The sequence below is a fragment of the Lingula anatina genome, chromosome 3 (genome assembly GCF_051362555.1).
Source record: "Lingula anatina isolate TDL-2025a chromosome 3, LinAna3.0, whole genome shotgun sequence".
NCBI lineage: Eukaryota > Metazoa > Brachiopoda > Lingulata > Lingulida > Lingulidae > Lingula > Lingula anatina.
The window spans coordinates 8,593,025-8,610,682 of record NC_141769.1 but is presented as its reverse complement, the minus strand read 5'-3'; the positions used below and the strand labels follow the sequence as shown (position 1 = coordinate 8,610,682).

The window sequence follows — 17,658 nt, the reverse complement described above, 5'->3', positions numbered from 1 at the left end:
ACATCAGTAATGTGTGCACAAAAAATCTTTCTGGTGTCGGAAAAGGAAGTGACGTCATGAAAAACTAATTAGGTCACTGCACAAGATGGCTGATTTTGACGCGATCTATGAAGAGGAAGACGAAGAAGAGCGATTTTTCGAAGAAAGCGTATCACGTCCTGTCCCAGACCCCGTGATTATTCGAGGGGGCGGTAACATTACAGTGTAAGTCATTCAAGCTGAAAGAAAAATAGAGTTTTGATGTTGAATTGAAGCTTTTCTTGTCAGCTATGACAGCATGCTTTCGGAGTTGTTGAGAACAACCGAACTCCTGTTGTTATTGTTGCAGCGTTCTTGAGATATAAAGGTATACTCAGCGCCATCCTTTAGCATTTAATATAAATATATAAGCTGTATATCACATGAGTAGATCTACTAAATTTTTAACGCGGTAGATACCCGTTGCTCGGTAAATATCGTTTATTATTTTGAGTTAAATCACCTTCATTTCCCAGCATGTCATTTAATGACAGTGTTATTTACTTGTTTAAGAAGGTGTAACCCACCCGATTTCTTATGTAATTGATTTAACAGACATTTTGTGTTGGTGTTAGGATTCAAAAGAGAACAAAAGAAGAGAACTCCCCAAATAGAGTTTTTGCAGTTTTACGTACAGTAAATTTAAAGCAATATAAATCATGATAAATGTAGGAAGAGGCTATTTTTTCTTTTGGGAGGGGGGTGGGGGGATAACAAATCCACAGTACAAAAAACAACAGTAAAATGTAAATTTTTTCTTAGGTTTGTTAAAATTGTTTCACTTACCAAACTTATGTCCAATTTTTTCCCAGAAATACTTGCACCTCCAAAAACCAAAGGCAGGTATTAAAATATCCACTAAGATCTAAACAGTTGATTTTTTATGTAAACTAGATTATATTTCTGAAAAGAAAGTCACTTCAAATTATCAGACGTATCTCCTATATTAATTTTTACATGTAATATTATAATCAAATGTAATATAAAAAATCAGTCAGCAAAACTTGTAATTCTTTCTAATTGAGATGAACTAATAAAATAAGAAGATATTGATAGTAAATGTTTTTTTTTTATTGAGAAGCTAGTGTTTAATATTATTGGTAATTTTTTCTGAGAAGGAAAAGTTTCGAAAGCTGCCATATTGAATGTTATCTTTTAGTGTGGGGAAAACCACATACCTTATGTCAAGTGCTAGCATGACAGATATAATCATGCTATATTGCATGTTAGGAGGAATTTCCCTGCATTTCTACGAAGTAGCACCTGTGTAAAAAGACTTGCCTCAATCTCACTAATTATGTGTCTTGTAGATGGAAGTGCAATATTGTCTCTGATTTTTATCACGCATGGTAATCTTTCAAAGACATTTGACTAACAAGCAAAATATATTGGATCTGGTTAGAAAGGTCAGATTGAATTGGTAGCTTTAGATCATCAGGTTTTCACCCTTCATATTACCTAACCGCAGGTTTTTGAAAATATACGAGTAACTGATTTAATAACATTACTTTACTCTTCATATTTTTATTCAAATAGCCCGTAGCCCATTCTGCTGGTAATACTTTGTGATAAAAATTATTTAAAGTTTGCTTAATAGTATGTGCCAGAAATTACTAACTCATTCTCAATTCTTCTCATCGAACATGGATAAAAGTATTACTTGTTTTTTGCAATGGTCATTTTATATTTGTCTGTTATTTAGACAATTACTAGTTATTTAATTTGATTTTCTATTGAAACTTGCTCAAACAATGGTATTTCTTGTTTAAAATGCATGACAGATAAGATGAGTTCAGTTCTAGTATGTTCCTATTTCTTACTAAATTACTACTTCTGGTATGTGTGGAACAATTTACCTGTGTTGTGCAGTTCACAGAATTTCATGCAAAATGTATGTGACCAGTATTGATTCTTCCACCTTCATTCTCTTTTGCCAGGTTTGGTCTTAGCAACAAATTTAGCACAGAATTCCCTCAGGGTCTGGCAGCAAAGGTAAGCTAATTGTCAAGTCCACCTTTGTAAATATTCCTATGGAAATGCACCACAAACTTCAACATACAATTCATCATTACCAGCATTGTCATCACAGTTTCTTTCTTTTGATTGGAAAGGAGAAAATGTGCTATTTCTATGCCTGAGATATATAACTGCAAGAAAAAATGAAGCAAAAAAAATTTTTGTGAGACTCTTAAAACTGTTACGCAGAATCCATTGCCTTTAGATCCATAGATTTTTTATTTACACCATTGTGAAGTGACTCTATATTGATCATGTTTTTCTGATTAATCCAGGTTGCTCCTGAAGAGTTTCAAGCCACAACTGAGAGAATCAACAATGTTCTGAAGAAATCTCTGCCTATGAATGTCAAACTTCTATTTTGTGGATGCCTGTGCTGTTGTTGCACATTAGGTTGCTCACTTTGGCCAGTTATATGTCTAAGTAAAAGGGTAGGTAATACAATAGGTTGCTCACTGTATTCTGTTATATGTCTAAGTAAAAGGGTAGGTAATACAATAGGTTGCTCACTGTATTCTGTTATATGTCTAAGTAAAAGGGTAGGTAATACAATAGGTTGCTCACTGTATTCTGTTATATGTCTAAGTAAAAGGGTAGGTAATACAATAGGTTGCTCACTGTATTCTGTTATATGTCTAAGTAAAAGGGTAGGTAATACAATAGGTTGCTCACTGTATTCTGTTATATGTCTAAGTAAAAGGGTAGGTAGTACAATAGGTTGCTCACTGTATTCTGTTATATGTCTAAGTAAAAGGGTAGGTAATACAATAGGTTGCTCACTGTATTCTGTTATATGTTTAAGTAAAAGGGTTGGTAATACAATAGGTTGCTCACTGTATTCTGTTATATGTCTAAGTAAAAGGGTAGGTAGTACAATAGGTTGCTCACTGTATTCTGTTATATGTTTAAGTAAAAGGGTAGGTAATACAATAGGTTGCTTACTGTATTCTGTTATATGTTTAAGTAAAAGGGTAGGTAGTACAATAGGTTGCTCACTGTATTCTGTTATATATGTCTAAGTAAAAGGGTAGGTAGTACAATAGGTTGCTCACTGTATTCTGTTATATATGTCTAAGTAAAAGGGTAGGTAATACAATAGGTTGCTCACTGTATTCTGTTATATATGTCTAAGTAAAAGGGTAGGTAATACAATAGGTTGCTCACTGTATTCTGTTATATATGTCTAAGTAAAAGGGTAGGTAATACAATAGGTTGCTCACTGTATTCTGTTATATGTCTAAGTAAAAGGGTAGGTAATACAATAGGTTGCTCACTGTATTCTGTTATATGTCTAAGTAAAAGGGTAGGTAGTACAATAGGTTGCTCACTGTATTCTGTTATATGTCTAAGTAAATGGGTAGGTAATACAATAGGTTGCTCACTGTATTCTGTTATATGTCTAAGTAAAAGGGTAGGTAATACAATAGATTGCTCACTGTATTCTGTTATATGTCTAAGTAAAAGGGTAGGTAATACAATAGGTTGCTCACTGTATTCTGTTATATGTCTAAGTAAAAGGGTGCTAGTAGGTAATACAATAGTTTGTTGTTTTGCCTGGGGCCTTCAGTGCATCCTTGGCTAAACATCTCACCCTTCTTTCTCCGACTTATAATAAAATTGTGTTTTTTTTTTTTTTTTTTTTTTTTGGGGGGGGGGGGGGGGGGGAGAGCAGGGCATTGACCCTACCTAGGACTAAGACTTTTGATAACTGGCCCATAGTACTCTGAGATAGAATGGTACTTGTAGATAGACTTCAGTAATCAAATATATGTAATTTATATCATCAATTTGGGGTTTGTTTGTGTAACTTTTAAAGATTTTTTTTCTGCTTGAGTAATGAAGATCTTTAGTATAGAATAGATCATTTCTAAAAAAAATCCTCTAAATAATATCATCAAGGTCTAGTTCTAAGAAAATGAAATAGAGTTCTTAGTAACTAATCTCAAATCAATATCATTCTCTGTCCAGGGATGAAGTAACCAGTGCTTATTTTTTTGTGTAATTATGAGTGGAAAACTGACTTCTTACAAAACCTGCTTAAATTACTTTTTTTTCCATGTTAATTCATTTAAATATTTTTAGGAATAAAGATGTCTGTTGTCGCACTTTTAGTCACAGAAAGATGAAGTTTAACACGCACACTTACTTGAATGCACATACCTACTTATTCACTTCAGTGCCATCATGTCTTAATTATGGACTTCTTAACTATTCATTAAGCACAGCTTCCATTCTGATAAAGATTATTATCATCAGCAAAAGGATATTGGCTGAGCAGAACACATGGATGGATATTTCATGGTCTTTTCGCAAGCAACAGTTTTGATGTGATCATTTTTTTTCTCAGAAATCAAGACACAATAGTATGATTTCAAGAGTTTCAGATTTTCATTAGATTTACATAAGCAGGAAAGCTTAATGAAATAACAGGAATAAATTGTGTGCTCTTCTGGGAATTGTGATATGATTGAATCTCACTGCAATGGCTTTTTCTCATAAAAAGCCTGAATCTCCTTTAAAAAGCAGTCATTGAAGATATATGTAGATATCCCATACAATTGTTTTTAATAAATCTCTGTAATTGAGGGTTTTTTCTGTTAGAGAAAAAAGAGCTGTCTTAATATTTGGGTTACAGTCCATATAAAGAAAAGTGAATCGGTTTGAACTCTCATAAATGCTTAATAAAATAATGATAGCCAAGAAAGAAAAATAGTTTTATGGGTCTATCTAGCTGTCTTTTACATTGTCTCTTAAGGCACTTAAAAAAGACACATAGTATATAGATCAGTAGTGACTTACTTTACATATATTGAAGAGGTGCCCCTTAAATTAAATGTGCTATGGTGCAATTTTTACCCAGGTGTATAGCTCCAGGTGTATAGCTCTAGTATTTAAATATGTTGTTTTCATTTCCAAGCTGTGATGTTTCACATGGTCGTTTGCTCTCATTACCTATGTCAGAAAAAGAGACTATGGGTGCTTTCCCAGAGATTTAGATCGATCTAAAGATTAAGTTTTAGATCGACCTAACTCCCTGGGGGTTCATGCTAAATTGCAGTCAGCCGAGCGGGCACCATAGTTAATTACCCCCTTACAGCTTTTAGTAGGCAGGACAGACGCTTAAGCCGGCCAAGCTGACAGTAATCTAGTGAGACTCCCCACAGGGATAGATCGATCTAAAATCTATGGAAATTGGGTGTATGTTTTCATTGGCATCGTTTTGTCTGTTTGTGAATAGACAAGATAAACTTAAAAGCTCTTCTCAAGTTTTGGTGAAATTTTCAGGATAGAGAGTTTACTAAGAGGGAAACAAGGGATTACAGTTCTATCTGAATCCCATTCTTTAATATCTGTTATCCCTTTAAGTAATGACTTTCTTTTTTCTGCTCTGACATTTCTCTAGTTTAATGTGGGAGTCCCTTATACTTATCAGGATAACATGTTCTCAGTTTCTGAAATTGCATATATTATTTATATATATTCTGGTTGCAGGCAATGGGGCATAAATGACAGTATATTGTTCATGATGAGGCTCCCTAAATTTAAAAAAATACAACTTTTTATATCAGAAAATAATAGCCAGATTTAATTCTAGATATGTACTGTAAATAATCCTGTATGTCCAGTTTGTAATAATTTTCAGTAATTTAGTAAATAAGAGACTAAGATGATAAAATTTAAAGTAATAAAATGTTTGGAAAATGTTTGATGATAAAATATGTGATAAATTACCGTCCAGGTACTAATCTGTCATTTGAATATGCACATTCTACCATCATTTCTTGCTGTTGTATGGAAGACTACCTCAATGATATATAATTAAGTTTGGTAAATATCCTACTTTAACAACCTAAAGTGCATATCTGTGTAGTTATATGCTAAGAATATGCTATGAATAATATTTAGAAAGGTACAGTGCAGTAAAATGCAGTAGAGATTTCATTTGTTTATAGTTTGAGCATTTTGGAAAATGCATTTTAGAAATATTTTTTGATTTGAAATGATAAGAAGCTTGTGCACATGTAGTTAACATAAAGCCAGTGAATTGTGAATAAAATTTCTGGAGTTCTGATAGCCATAAGTTAAAACAATATTGTAGCAATGGGAAAGAGTAAAAAATACATATGCAAGGCTAGCAGCATGTCAGATTGAGGTACTGAATTTAAAAACAAAGTGCTGAACTTTTACATACTGCCAAAAGTAACAGAATGCCATGTCAATTTGAACAACGTATTGATGGGGATAAATTCATCACCTGTTTATTTCCGAAAATGCAAATATCAATGTAATTTAAATATGCTTTTAGAGCAGAACTTGTGTTCTTGCCATTTTAAATAAGGTTTTAAGGTTTAGTCTTAGCTTCAGTTGATATTTGTGTAGTTTTGTGCATAATCACCACAGAAGTAATTTACTTGGCTATTATCACGCTCGGCTGTCACCTTGATTGGATAGTAAACGGTTGTCGTAAAATCGCTAAAAGATATTAAAACCCGGTGCATAAACTTGAAAACCACCTAGGACAACCTCAGACTGCCACATTAATCCAATACAATGCAAAAATAAACTATAACAAGTGGTTAAAGCCTTCAAACCGAATGGCGTAAAGTCCCCATATACCTCCATAGAGACAATAAAATAGAAGAAGCTTGTGAAACAAGAAAAATCCAGTTCCAACATAATAATCGAAATAAAATACTGCCGGGCATCGGAGCGGCCTAAAACTTGGCACGCTTACCGCTAATACTGCAGGCTACATCATCCCGTCGCTCGTTTGTAAATTTCGTGCATGGCATACGCACAATCAAACCGTATATCCAAATTCCACCTCTGATGTTTGAATTGGTCCTCTCTAACCTACCATTACGAAAAAGAAGCCATGCCATTGGACAATGCGACCTCTGCGGTTACGTCATTTCCTGAATTGGATTGTAGAGAGGACCAATTCAAACATCAGAGGTGGAATTTGGATATACGGTTTGATTGTGCGTATGCCATGCACGGAATTTACAAACGAGCGACGGGATGATGTAGCCTGCAGTATTAGCGGTAAGCGTGCCAAGTTTTAGGCCGCTCCGATGCCCGGCAGTATTTTATTTCGATTATTATGTTGGAACTGGATTTTTCTCGTTTCAGAAGCTTATTCTATTTTATTGTCTCTATGGAGGTATATGGGGACTTTACGCCATTCGGTTTGAAGGCTTTAACCACTTGTTATAGTTTATTTTTGCATTGTATTGGATTAATGTGGCAGTCTGAGGTTGTCCTAGGTGGTTTTCAAGTTTATGCACCGGGTTTTAATATCTTTTAGCGATTTTACGACAACCGTTTACTATCCAATCAAGGTGACAGCCGAGCGTGGCTATTATAATTTCTCTGATATATGACTTCTTGTTAAATCGCATAAATGCAACATCTGCTTCTTGAAAGATTCAATGTGTGCATAACACACACACACACACACACACACACACACACACACACACAGTATTGACTTACAGTGTAAAGTGTATTGTATTGATTCCTCTTTTTTCAGACAAAGCACTCCATTGAAAAAGTATTGGATTGGGAGAACAGCCATCTATATCACAAGGTAAGCTCTTAGCTGTGATCAGAGGAGTGTTGAAGTAAGATTCTGAAACTATCCCCTACAGCCAAACTTTATTTCTTGTGGGAATTGGATACCTGGGTTTCAGCGAGATCTCCCTCTTTGTGGGGGATGAGAACTCCTGTGTTAGCAGTTTTGATTCAGAATTGATATGGTCATCTTGTTATCTGGTCATTTGGTCTTAACTTTTGAAGTGACAGTAACTTCCTTGACTGGCTTATCTAGGGAAGTCAAAAAGGTTGGTGCTGGTGGTGAGATTTATTCCCCTTCACTCTGCTTTTGGGCTTTTTGGTCTTAGAGCTCCACCCCACTGTGACACTGTGAATATTTAGCAGTTGTTAGAACACACACACAGATTATGACTATGATAAATTTTTTTTCTTATATAATTCAGTATATCTGGTAATATGATATTATATCACATTAAACCTACCAATATGATCATGCTCTCCCACTTTTCCATCAGAGAATGTATTGATTTTCTGTTTTTGTAGGGAAGAAAAAGGATGCTAGTAACATCAGTAATTGGCACGTTAAACGGCACTCTTAAGTTTCCCCATGATAAATAATCTGTTGATCAGTTTAGTCTATCTATAGTGTTTCATTGTGATGGAGGGAGCAAATACAGATACTAAGCAAAAGGAACTGCAGATAATTTTTGTTTTGAGAAATGGGCTGTACATTTTCAAATTGTTTGTTTTAAAAAAATTATTTCTATTATATCATTTATAATTTTTGTTTTCAGTTGGGGTTACATTGGAAGTTATCAAAAAGACATATTGATGCCAATAGTATGATGGAATATGTGAGTGCAGTTTTAAAATTTGTTAATTTTTTTTTTGATAAAAATAATGGTTAACGTATTGTCCATTTATGATTTCACTGTTTACTTCAATTTTTTGTTATAACTTGATATACATAATATAAGTCATGCATCTTGTTTACCTTTTCTGCATTGCAAATTTATTACATACATATACCCTAATTGGGGATGTCTGTTTTCTAGGTCATTCTAATAGAATTTATTCCAAAAGTCCCCATACTTCGTCCAGATTGACCTCCAGAAGTCTCCAGAAGCATGGAGGACACCCATACTGTATATTTGAGCATCACCCATTTCATTACAGCATTTGTTTATATTCTTTTGAATCATGATCATTATTGTTGAACGCAGAGAGTTCAGAGATAAGACAATATTTTACTAGAAACTTCTAAAGAGATTCATGAACTCTCACTTTGCTTTGACATATGCAAATGTTGTACTAAGTACATCATCAAAATCGTATCTTTTTGTATGAACTATGGAGCCACCATCAAGATCTTATGTGACATGAAATGGGTTAAACTTGAAGTAAGTTTACGTTATTTTTAGTAAATTTTATGTTGCAAAAGTGTAAGAGTGGCACCTTCAGAATATAAGCTTAAGGTTTACAGAGTTTGAGAAGCATTGCAAAGTGGATGAATCAAGAACGGGTCAAAGTAAAAAAAAAAATCGACATCTTTGAATAAAAGGAAACTCCAAAGAACAGTTGTATTAAGGTACTTGACACCTGTATTTACATCGTACAGGATGTTCATTGGCTATATCTAAAACAAGGCATGGTGACTGGGAAAGAGTCAAACTTGGAATGTAAAGGAAACGGAAGTAATACAAGCAGTGAGTCACACCAAGAAGTCGTGTGGTTCTACTTATACGCCAGTCCTAAACCGGTTTCGCTAAATATAAAAAAAAAAAGGGGATTGGTCAGCAAAATTTAATGCTAAAAGAAACTGGAATGTTGTCAACTTCGCTATTAATAACAAAATGAGAAAAGTACATCTTTCATACCCTGCACTTTTGCCTGAAGGTGACATCAGAAAATATACACTGTTTAATTGTATGTCTGCAATTGTAAACAAACGGAAACATTGAACATGGGAATTTGTAAATTTACAGTTTTGATTATATTACATGGTGTAGACGTTTTAGCAGATGTAGTCCTTAGCAATTTGTAAATGTTTGTTGTGGTGACAAACACGTTTTGTCTGATATTTAACATTCTCAGTTGATTTAAATAAGAGTTATATAATTTTTTATGTTAACTCAATAAGAAGTGCAATTTGATTACAACAAGAACATCAAGTAGGAAAATATTTCAGATACTCTCATATAGATTAAATGTCAGTCAACTTACCAAGGTGTGAAACTTATATGGTCTCGGTTGTGAAATTTCACATTTTATGATCGAAACACTATTGCCTTTGCCCTTTATGTGATGCACAGACAGATTTTAGTAGTTGAAAAATTATTATTTTTAGGGTATTAGAATATATACGTTACATTCTGCTGGGATTGCAGAGGTGTATTTCAGTTACGAAGCAATTTTTTTTATTTCGGAGTGAAGGACGCTGAAGGAAGTTACTATATATTAAATGAAAATACAGGAAGCATAATCTCATTAGTACCTAGTATCAAGATAGTTTGGGTTGGTAAATTTGTGAGTTGATCAAATTGCAAATACCCCCAGGAATTGATCCTGAATTGTGTTAATTACTGGGTATTTTATGTAATAGGAAATTGAATTATTTTATCCCACTGAGTTGGTAAATGTTTATAACCAGTGGCTCCGTCGATCTCGTTATTTGACTGCTGTGAGATATATTTTTTAGTTTCGAACGAACTCGAGACACGTTGAGGAATTTTATTCGGTGTACGATGTTAACGTTGCTTGCAGATGTGTTATACAATAAAATTTTATCAATGTGCAAAATTAATATTGGTTTCGCTGTTATTGTTACTTTCCTTGTTTTACATAGGTGTTCTCTGGTTGATGAAATTCGCTTTACGTACCCTTAGGAACATTGGTCTATATAAATGCCAAAAATGGAATCTCTCAAATCGCGTTTCGATTTGTCACTTAATTAAGGCATATATCAAAAAGAAAATTGTAATATTGAATTAATGTATTAATTGAGTAGGTTAATATTAAGTAGAATAACAGAAGACTATATTGAGAATTTTATATATCTATCTTGTGCAGCACAGTTCATTAGGTGCAGGTAATACTTGACATTTGGCTATGAAATATTGAAACGATAGGAACTATTTATGTAGTGGCCTTTCATCCTTACCGCGCTTTCCACCAGAGTTCATTTAGTGCAAAAAATAAAATGGGCATAATTTACCAAAAAACAAAGGGACGTATTCTTAGTAACCCTTTCATTACCCCACTAAACGTGGAACAATTCTAAATCTGATTGGATTTGCTTGAACAATGACCGCCGACCAGAAACCCATTGATTGGTTTTGACGGTCTTTCTCAAACGTAGTCGGACGACAGATTGGTGGTATCGATGAATCGGACAACTGTTACATCCGCTTGACTCGTTTTAAAAGAAAGTCAAACTTAACTGGTGAAGAAATCTCACGAAATGTTTGATAATATTAAGAAGGCACGCTGCCATTTAAATAACCGTTTATTAGCAAATCGGATAATTAAAGAGATCATAATGCAGTGCTATGTAAAGGTAATTCACTTAAAGAAAAAAATGCAACCAGTCAAGTCGGTATACATTTGAAAAACTATTACGTAACGCGAGTAAGGGAGCTCGATATAAAATCTGGTGCTACTCAACTCCACGATAACTAACTCTTGGACACTTTGATCTCAATTTAATCAATATTCGATAGATAAAAAATATACATGAACACTTATTTAGTAGTTATTGCATCTATATATGTGTATAAACCCATCTTTAATGTATTCCAATACATTCCACTTTTGTTTTCCCAGCGTTACTCTTTTGTCAGTCCTTAGCTTTATCACGTATTTTTTTCACATGGTATGGAAAAACGTGTAATATAAATTATTCTGCCTTATCCATTTATTTTGGAATTTGTAGGAAAACTGGGGAGACCAGGCAAGTACTTTGGAATGACCCTTATCAAACTGAACAAAAGTTTTACAACAATTGCAGCTGATCATTAATGCTAAGTCAACTATATTTAATCATATGCTTGTGATCCCTTCATAAAAAAAGCAAACACTTTCTAAATAAAAATGGCGTGATCGGCAGCCTTTTGTTTTTCTATAAAAGCTTTTTATTTGCATAAATGAGACCTCCATTGAAGAGATCATGAGCTCTGCCTTCGATTTGTTCACGCGCGAGCGAGCGATTGACCCCTTCCTCTTCCTTCTGATCAATATTCGATCCCATGGAGACCGTTAGTTTGCCTTCTTCTTAAAAAAGCAAATGTGCATGAATTGGGAATTGTTAATGATCCGAAAGTTTCTCATCGAATACCGATGGAGAAGAACAATTGTTATATACACTAACGTCCACATAGTGTAATATTCACGTACTAGTATAGCGGCTTTAATTGCGCAGTCTGATGTGTTTGACCGGGGTCCTGGTAAAGAAATGAACGCTATGGAAAACCGTACAAAAGGACACAGAAAATTATTTCTGTGACACGTTTCTGTAATGCGGATATATTATAGGGATACTGCGGTTAGAACACCAGAAAACGTCGGGCGCTTTCTGTCTAGTAAGCCACAGACTGTGTACCTTATCTCCTTGCCTTGGTTACGAACGGTTGCTATGACAATATATGCTTCAGAGGTATTATCTATGAAACCTAAAACATCGGACAATATTACCGACTACGGAGTTTGAAATATAACGGCGGTGCGTTTAACCATAGGCCTCTTAGTGTAGAAACCAACCCATGTATACCTCTTCTCCTCACCTCGACATAATGTGAAACGTTTTGTGTACTTATGGCGTGAAGAACAGGAAGATTACAGCCCAACTATACTAGAAAACCAACACAGGTCGTTTTGACTAGATTTAAACGTGGAAGGATGGATAAACGTCACCAGGAAATTTTGACTCGGTTAAGCCCGTTAATTCAACAGCATATTCAGACTGATGGGGACATATGGCGTATCTTGTGTAATCAGGGTGTTCTGGATGATGCGACGGCAGTTTCCATTGGGGTGACTTAACATTTTAATATCCTACATTTTTTAAATAATTTTAATTCCTCGCTTTTTTATTGCTCTGCTTTGTTATCTAATTGATAGATATTTAATGTATATGTCAACTGTAGCGCTGGCTCATTTTCTTCCCTTTTTCATTTGCTTCCCATGGTAACATAAAAACTCTCGTATTTTAGAAAATAACCAAGCACTACTTGCGGCCTGATTGCCAGTGAGATTTTTTTTTCAAATACACTGACGGCTACACAGATTAGGATATTTAGGAATTATCATGATTTTATCTTTATTTGTGTTTTTTTATTTCAGAACGAAAAAAATGTACCCACCCAAATTCACACCCTCATGACTTCGGCGAAGTCAAAAGGTAATGATAGCTACTCTAAGCTTGTCAGCAGCTTACAGAAATCGGGGAACGTTGGTTTGGCCAAAGCTTTGCAGCAAGCGCAGGAACATTTTCAAGGTAAAGAAGAGTTTTTAAAACTCTGATATTGTTTTTTTTATTGTTTTGAATTACAAGTCGGATGCATGTTTCGACAAATCGGCCTTCATTTATTTATTTATTTGTTTTTGTTGTGTTGATAGGGTATATTCTATTAATGTCATGGGCAGGTCTGAATATTTATTAGAAGAGATAACAGAGTTAAAATTATGTAAAACCCGTTACAGCTGGCAATGTTTAGATGTATATTTTTTCCTTAACTTTACTTTTGTATCCATATATTGAATAAATTATATTCCAAGTCCTAAAATTATTCTTATTATCTCAAATGGGTGACAAATAATCTTCAGAAGCTAACAAAATTTAATTAACGTAAAAAACATTATATAACATAATACAACATAAAATTATGTAAAATTTAGTCAGAACTTTGAGTAATTAAACTTTAAACTTTAAACTTAAGAGTAATTTTAAGGTGAATTTGAAATTTTAGCCAAGAAGTAATATCGCAAATAAACCAAAACCCAACTTTAGTTCTGCTTTGTCAATTCACGTCCTATATCAGAGATTCATTGCCATGTGTCCATATATTGGGCAAATAATTTTCGTTACGACCCATTCATGAAAAACGCCCTTATTGACGTAAAGAGGTCTTTTCAGACATTGTTAGCAAAACAAATCGTGCTATGGAATTACTGGCCCGACATTATTGGCTATCGATACGATTACGGAGTATATGCAGAGGTTTGGCAAGAGTTCGTTCACACTTGCAAACTTGGTTAGTCTTTTTATGCAAGTTTAAGGCTAGGGCCAGCAGTAAACGATAGAACTTTATAACAGAAAAGTTTTTTCTTGAAATTTCAACATCTTTTTTCGCAATCAAGAAATACCATATCTAAAATCGTAGAAATAACGATCTATACGTGTATAAATCCGTTTTTTTTAGTTCAGTTTTTGGGTCACTCTCGTAATGGAGACAGAGACTGGCGAATTTCACTGGTGACACTAAAAATAGATAAAGATCGTATTCAGTTATGATTAATGTAGTTCATGTAGTTCAGCCATAGCCAAATAGATAAAGATCGTATTCAGTTATGATTAATGTAGCTTTGCGACTTACAAAAACATTTTAGAAGTTTTCAGTAAAATTTATTTTTGACTTCATAAAGTACTACAGCGCCTTAAAATTCGGCATATGCCCTTTCCTTTTGCGCAAAACTGAACACTGCATCAAAGTAATATAAGAAACACGCATGGTAAAGGCATATCGATTAATGCAATAAGTAACAAACGTTGAATGCATAATACACGGTGATCGTCAAACAGAGTAAATTCTATTTTGCACTTAGCATGTTTGATTGCAAAAAGTTCGCAAATACGTAATGCATTAGATCTGAGATATGTTGACCAAGGCCAACAGCAAAAACTGACATCTTCTGTTTCACTACCTAATTCCTTTTAAACTATTTACTCTCACACAGCAAATAGTTTTTCACATATCGATGAACTACATGTAAGAGCATCGAATGAACATACATTCTATTCGGATATGAAACATACCATACGTGCTTGTGGTGGATTTGGTTTGGATTCACTGCTAATGATAAAAAAAACAAAAAACAGCACCCAATAATGAACGGAGCGATTATTTTTCCCTTGTGCCCCCCCCCCCCCCCCCCCCCCCCCCCTCTGCCAGCATAACTGGATCTGGGCCCCGTAACTCGAAAGCATCGCGTATTGCGAATAGCGATATCACATAGAGGCTAAAATGTATTATATGGGGCGAGTATGGGCGAGTTATGAGTATCGAGACGCTTGCGTTCGGTCGCAATGCGTGATGATGTCGAGTTACGGGGCCCTGGTATAACGTGACAGAGAGTCGCCCATGACAGAGATTCCGCTTCCCATTCGTTTGTACAGGTAGGCCTCGCCCCAGGTTAGGTCAGGCTAACCCTAACATTATAACTAAATGGAGGGTGGGCTTTCTTCTACACGGACTCTCAGTTCCGTTACACTGACAGTGAGAAACATATACTCCAGTGACAATTCTTATGGGCAACTCACATCTAATTAAAACTTGTTCTTAGATGTTAATAAAAAAATTCATCGATTTTATCTAATATGCATGTTTATTCCCGCCCAAAATATAGCGGCAATAACTTGTATTTTCTCTCAATTTCAGAAAACTCGACACCGGCCGCCGCCAACAAGATCCAAAGTTTCGTCAATAGCCATATGGTAATCAATCGCCCAATTAGAGTAGAAGATCGGCAGCTTTTTACAGAAAAACTTGTCCTTCGCGACGACTTCATTAGGGAACTAAACTCCAAAATGGTGGCTGAAGACAAACTGATAGAGCTAACGTTTCAGATACACACGTTGGAGTGCACGAACCAGAACTTGCAAAATAAACTGGCAGCAGCCAACTCCGTTATCAAACGCTCTCAGGGTGAAAAGCAAGATAAAGACAATGAAATAGCCGCTTTAAAGATGACAGTTGAAGGCAAAAATGAAGCCATTGAGGAATTAAGGGAACAATTACAGAGAGAACAAAAAACCATACGGGACCTTCTCTCAAAAACCCAAGACGAAATGATCCATGACTTGGAATTAGAAGTCATGGGTCTTCAGGGAGACGTTAAGCAATTAAACGAAAGAATCGAACTCGAACGCGCTGAGAGAGAAGCCGAACAACAGATAACTCAATCGCGTGTAAGAGAGATGAACAGGCTAATGGCGGTTTCCGTCACGCCGGCACATGCTAACAACAAAAATGACACTTTAGAGACATCTGATGACGTGACGTCATTGGAGGTGTTAAAGCAAAACGTTGAGACTATCTGTACCCAATATATTACAATAAAAAACACTCTTAAATACGTGCAAGACGATCTGAACAGCATGAAAGAAGAAGAACAAGCATGTTTGGACATGCTTCAAGATACCGAAAATTCCGAAGATGGGTCCTTAAGGGAGGTATTGAGAACATTCCTTGAAAACAGTTCTCGGAGAATTTCAAAACTCGAACAAAGACTAGCAACACTTCAAGAAAGAATGACGTTAATAAACGAGGAAAAAATGCAGCTGCAATTCCAATTAGAAAACAGCATGCTGGATAAAGAGGTACTTAAAAACGGCATGGTGGTCATGAAACGCAAGGTCCTTGACACCAAATTTGGAGCTTTGCAGACGTCTTCTGATCATGGAAGCATTATTCATTACAGAAAGGACGATGATCACGAGCTTCGCTTTCGGTTACCCGCCATAAAGCGCAGTTCGAGTGCTGCGGGAATTTTGCACTTGGGCGTGCCGCACGTGCGCAACGTAACAATGCGGGACACCACGTCGGTGTCACCGACACCAAAAGACAAACATTCCGTATCCCCCCGACCAGTTCATCATAGAATACCTACCGGTACCTCAGATGGACTTAATGTGTGTATGGTATGCAATAGTGAATATTCGGATGAGGACAACCATGATGCTGCCTGTAGTTTTCATTTAAAGGCATTCAAATCTTTGCCTGGATCGAAAGCTGGGAAGTTCTGGCAGTGTTGCTTCAAAAGCAGCGAGACTGCAGCCGGGTGTTGCTCGGGTAGACATCGAAACAAGTGAATCGAAAATCTCTAATGATTTATTTAGATCTATGTACTCTCTAATGTAGTTGTATTGGTACATTGTACCTATGCAAAAGCCGTTTGGCATAAGAATTAATCACAGACAAATACATTTTCCTGAATCACTTGCTTAATGTAAGACCTTCGGCATGTATAGAGTATATGAATTATGGGGTATACAGTTATATTATAAATCAATTTCCGTTTATTTTCTCAATATCAGGTCACTTTTAATGAGAGGATAAGAAGTTGTGTAGGGAGAAAGGGGAAAGGCCACTTTCCAGCATGAAACACTTTTCATTAAAAACACTACGTTGATAATGCACTGCGTCTAAAATTAGAATTTCAAGTGTATTTTACACAGAAAATAAAAATGTGCAGAAATATTAGGATGGCTTTGCACAAGGCAGCGACTACCACCTCGCTATGGTATAGATATCATAACAATCTAACGTTTTTGTATAGCATATTTTCAGAAAAAAATTCTCCGGATTTTCTTCCTCAAAAGACATCTTAAACCTTAGGTAGTTTTTAAAGATGAAAACACACTTATATCTTTGTTTGTTGTTGTTTCAAGCAGTAGTTGCTACAATACTTAATCTCTCGTGATTGACTTGGCCTGTGACGGTTGCGATCATGCTATTGCGCAACAAACGCAATTGAATAAGTGCAGTTGTAATAAACGTTGTTATTCGTTATTCCATACTGTTGTGTTAAAATACCCTCCTTGAGTGCCTAGGCTTAAAAACATGGACTACATAAAAAGAACAAATGAAATGATGGTAATTTATTTATAAATTTGAAACACACCTACAATATTACATTTTAGCGGGACTTTTATATGTAGACCATATAATTTTCATTTAAGTTGAAAATGCAAATAACAAAAATTAAAATATTTAAGACTGGTCTTTGATCGATATTTGAATGCATTTGCGGTTGGACAGAATTGCAATGTACTTTCAAGCGAGACATATCTGC

At 35.3% G+C, this 17,658-nt stretch overlaps 2 protein-coding genes across 2 annotated transcripts; both read left to right on the top strand.

Annotated features, from left to right (window-relative positions):
- Nucleotides 1-48: 48 nt before the first annotated feature.
- LOC106180570 (cysteine-rich hydrophobic domain-containing protein 2) lies at nucleotides 49-10,393 on the top strand. Its single transcript, XM_013564591.2, has 6 exons — nucleotides 49-204; nucleotides 1,956-2,010; nucleotides 2,310-2,465; nucleotides 7,568-7,624; nucleotides 8,385-8,444; nucleotides 8,646-10,393. Exons 1-6 carry the CDS (start codon nucleotides 86-88, stop codon nucleotides 8,694-8,696), a joined length of 498 nt encoding a protein of 165 aa, XP_013420045.1. The 5' UTR covers nucleotides 49-85; the 3' UTR covers nucleotides 8,697-10,393.
- Nucleotides 10,394-10,540: 147 nt separating this feature from the next.
- On the top strand, nucleotides 10,541-17,500 carry LOC147762868 (uncharacterized). Its single transcript, XM_087008421.1, has 3 exons — nucleotides 10,541-12,618; nucleotides 12,928-13,081; nucleotides 15,243-17,500. Exons 1-3 carry the CDS (start codon nucleotides 12,484-12,486, stop codon nucleotides 16,673-16,675), a joined length of 1,722 nt encoding a protein of 573 aa, XP_086864547.1. The 5' UTR covers nucleotides 10,541-12,483; the 3' UTR covers nucleotides 16,676-17,500.
- Nucleotides 17,501-17,658: the final 158 nt, after the last annotated feature.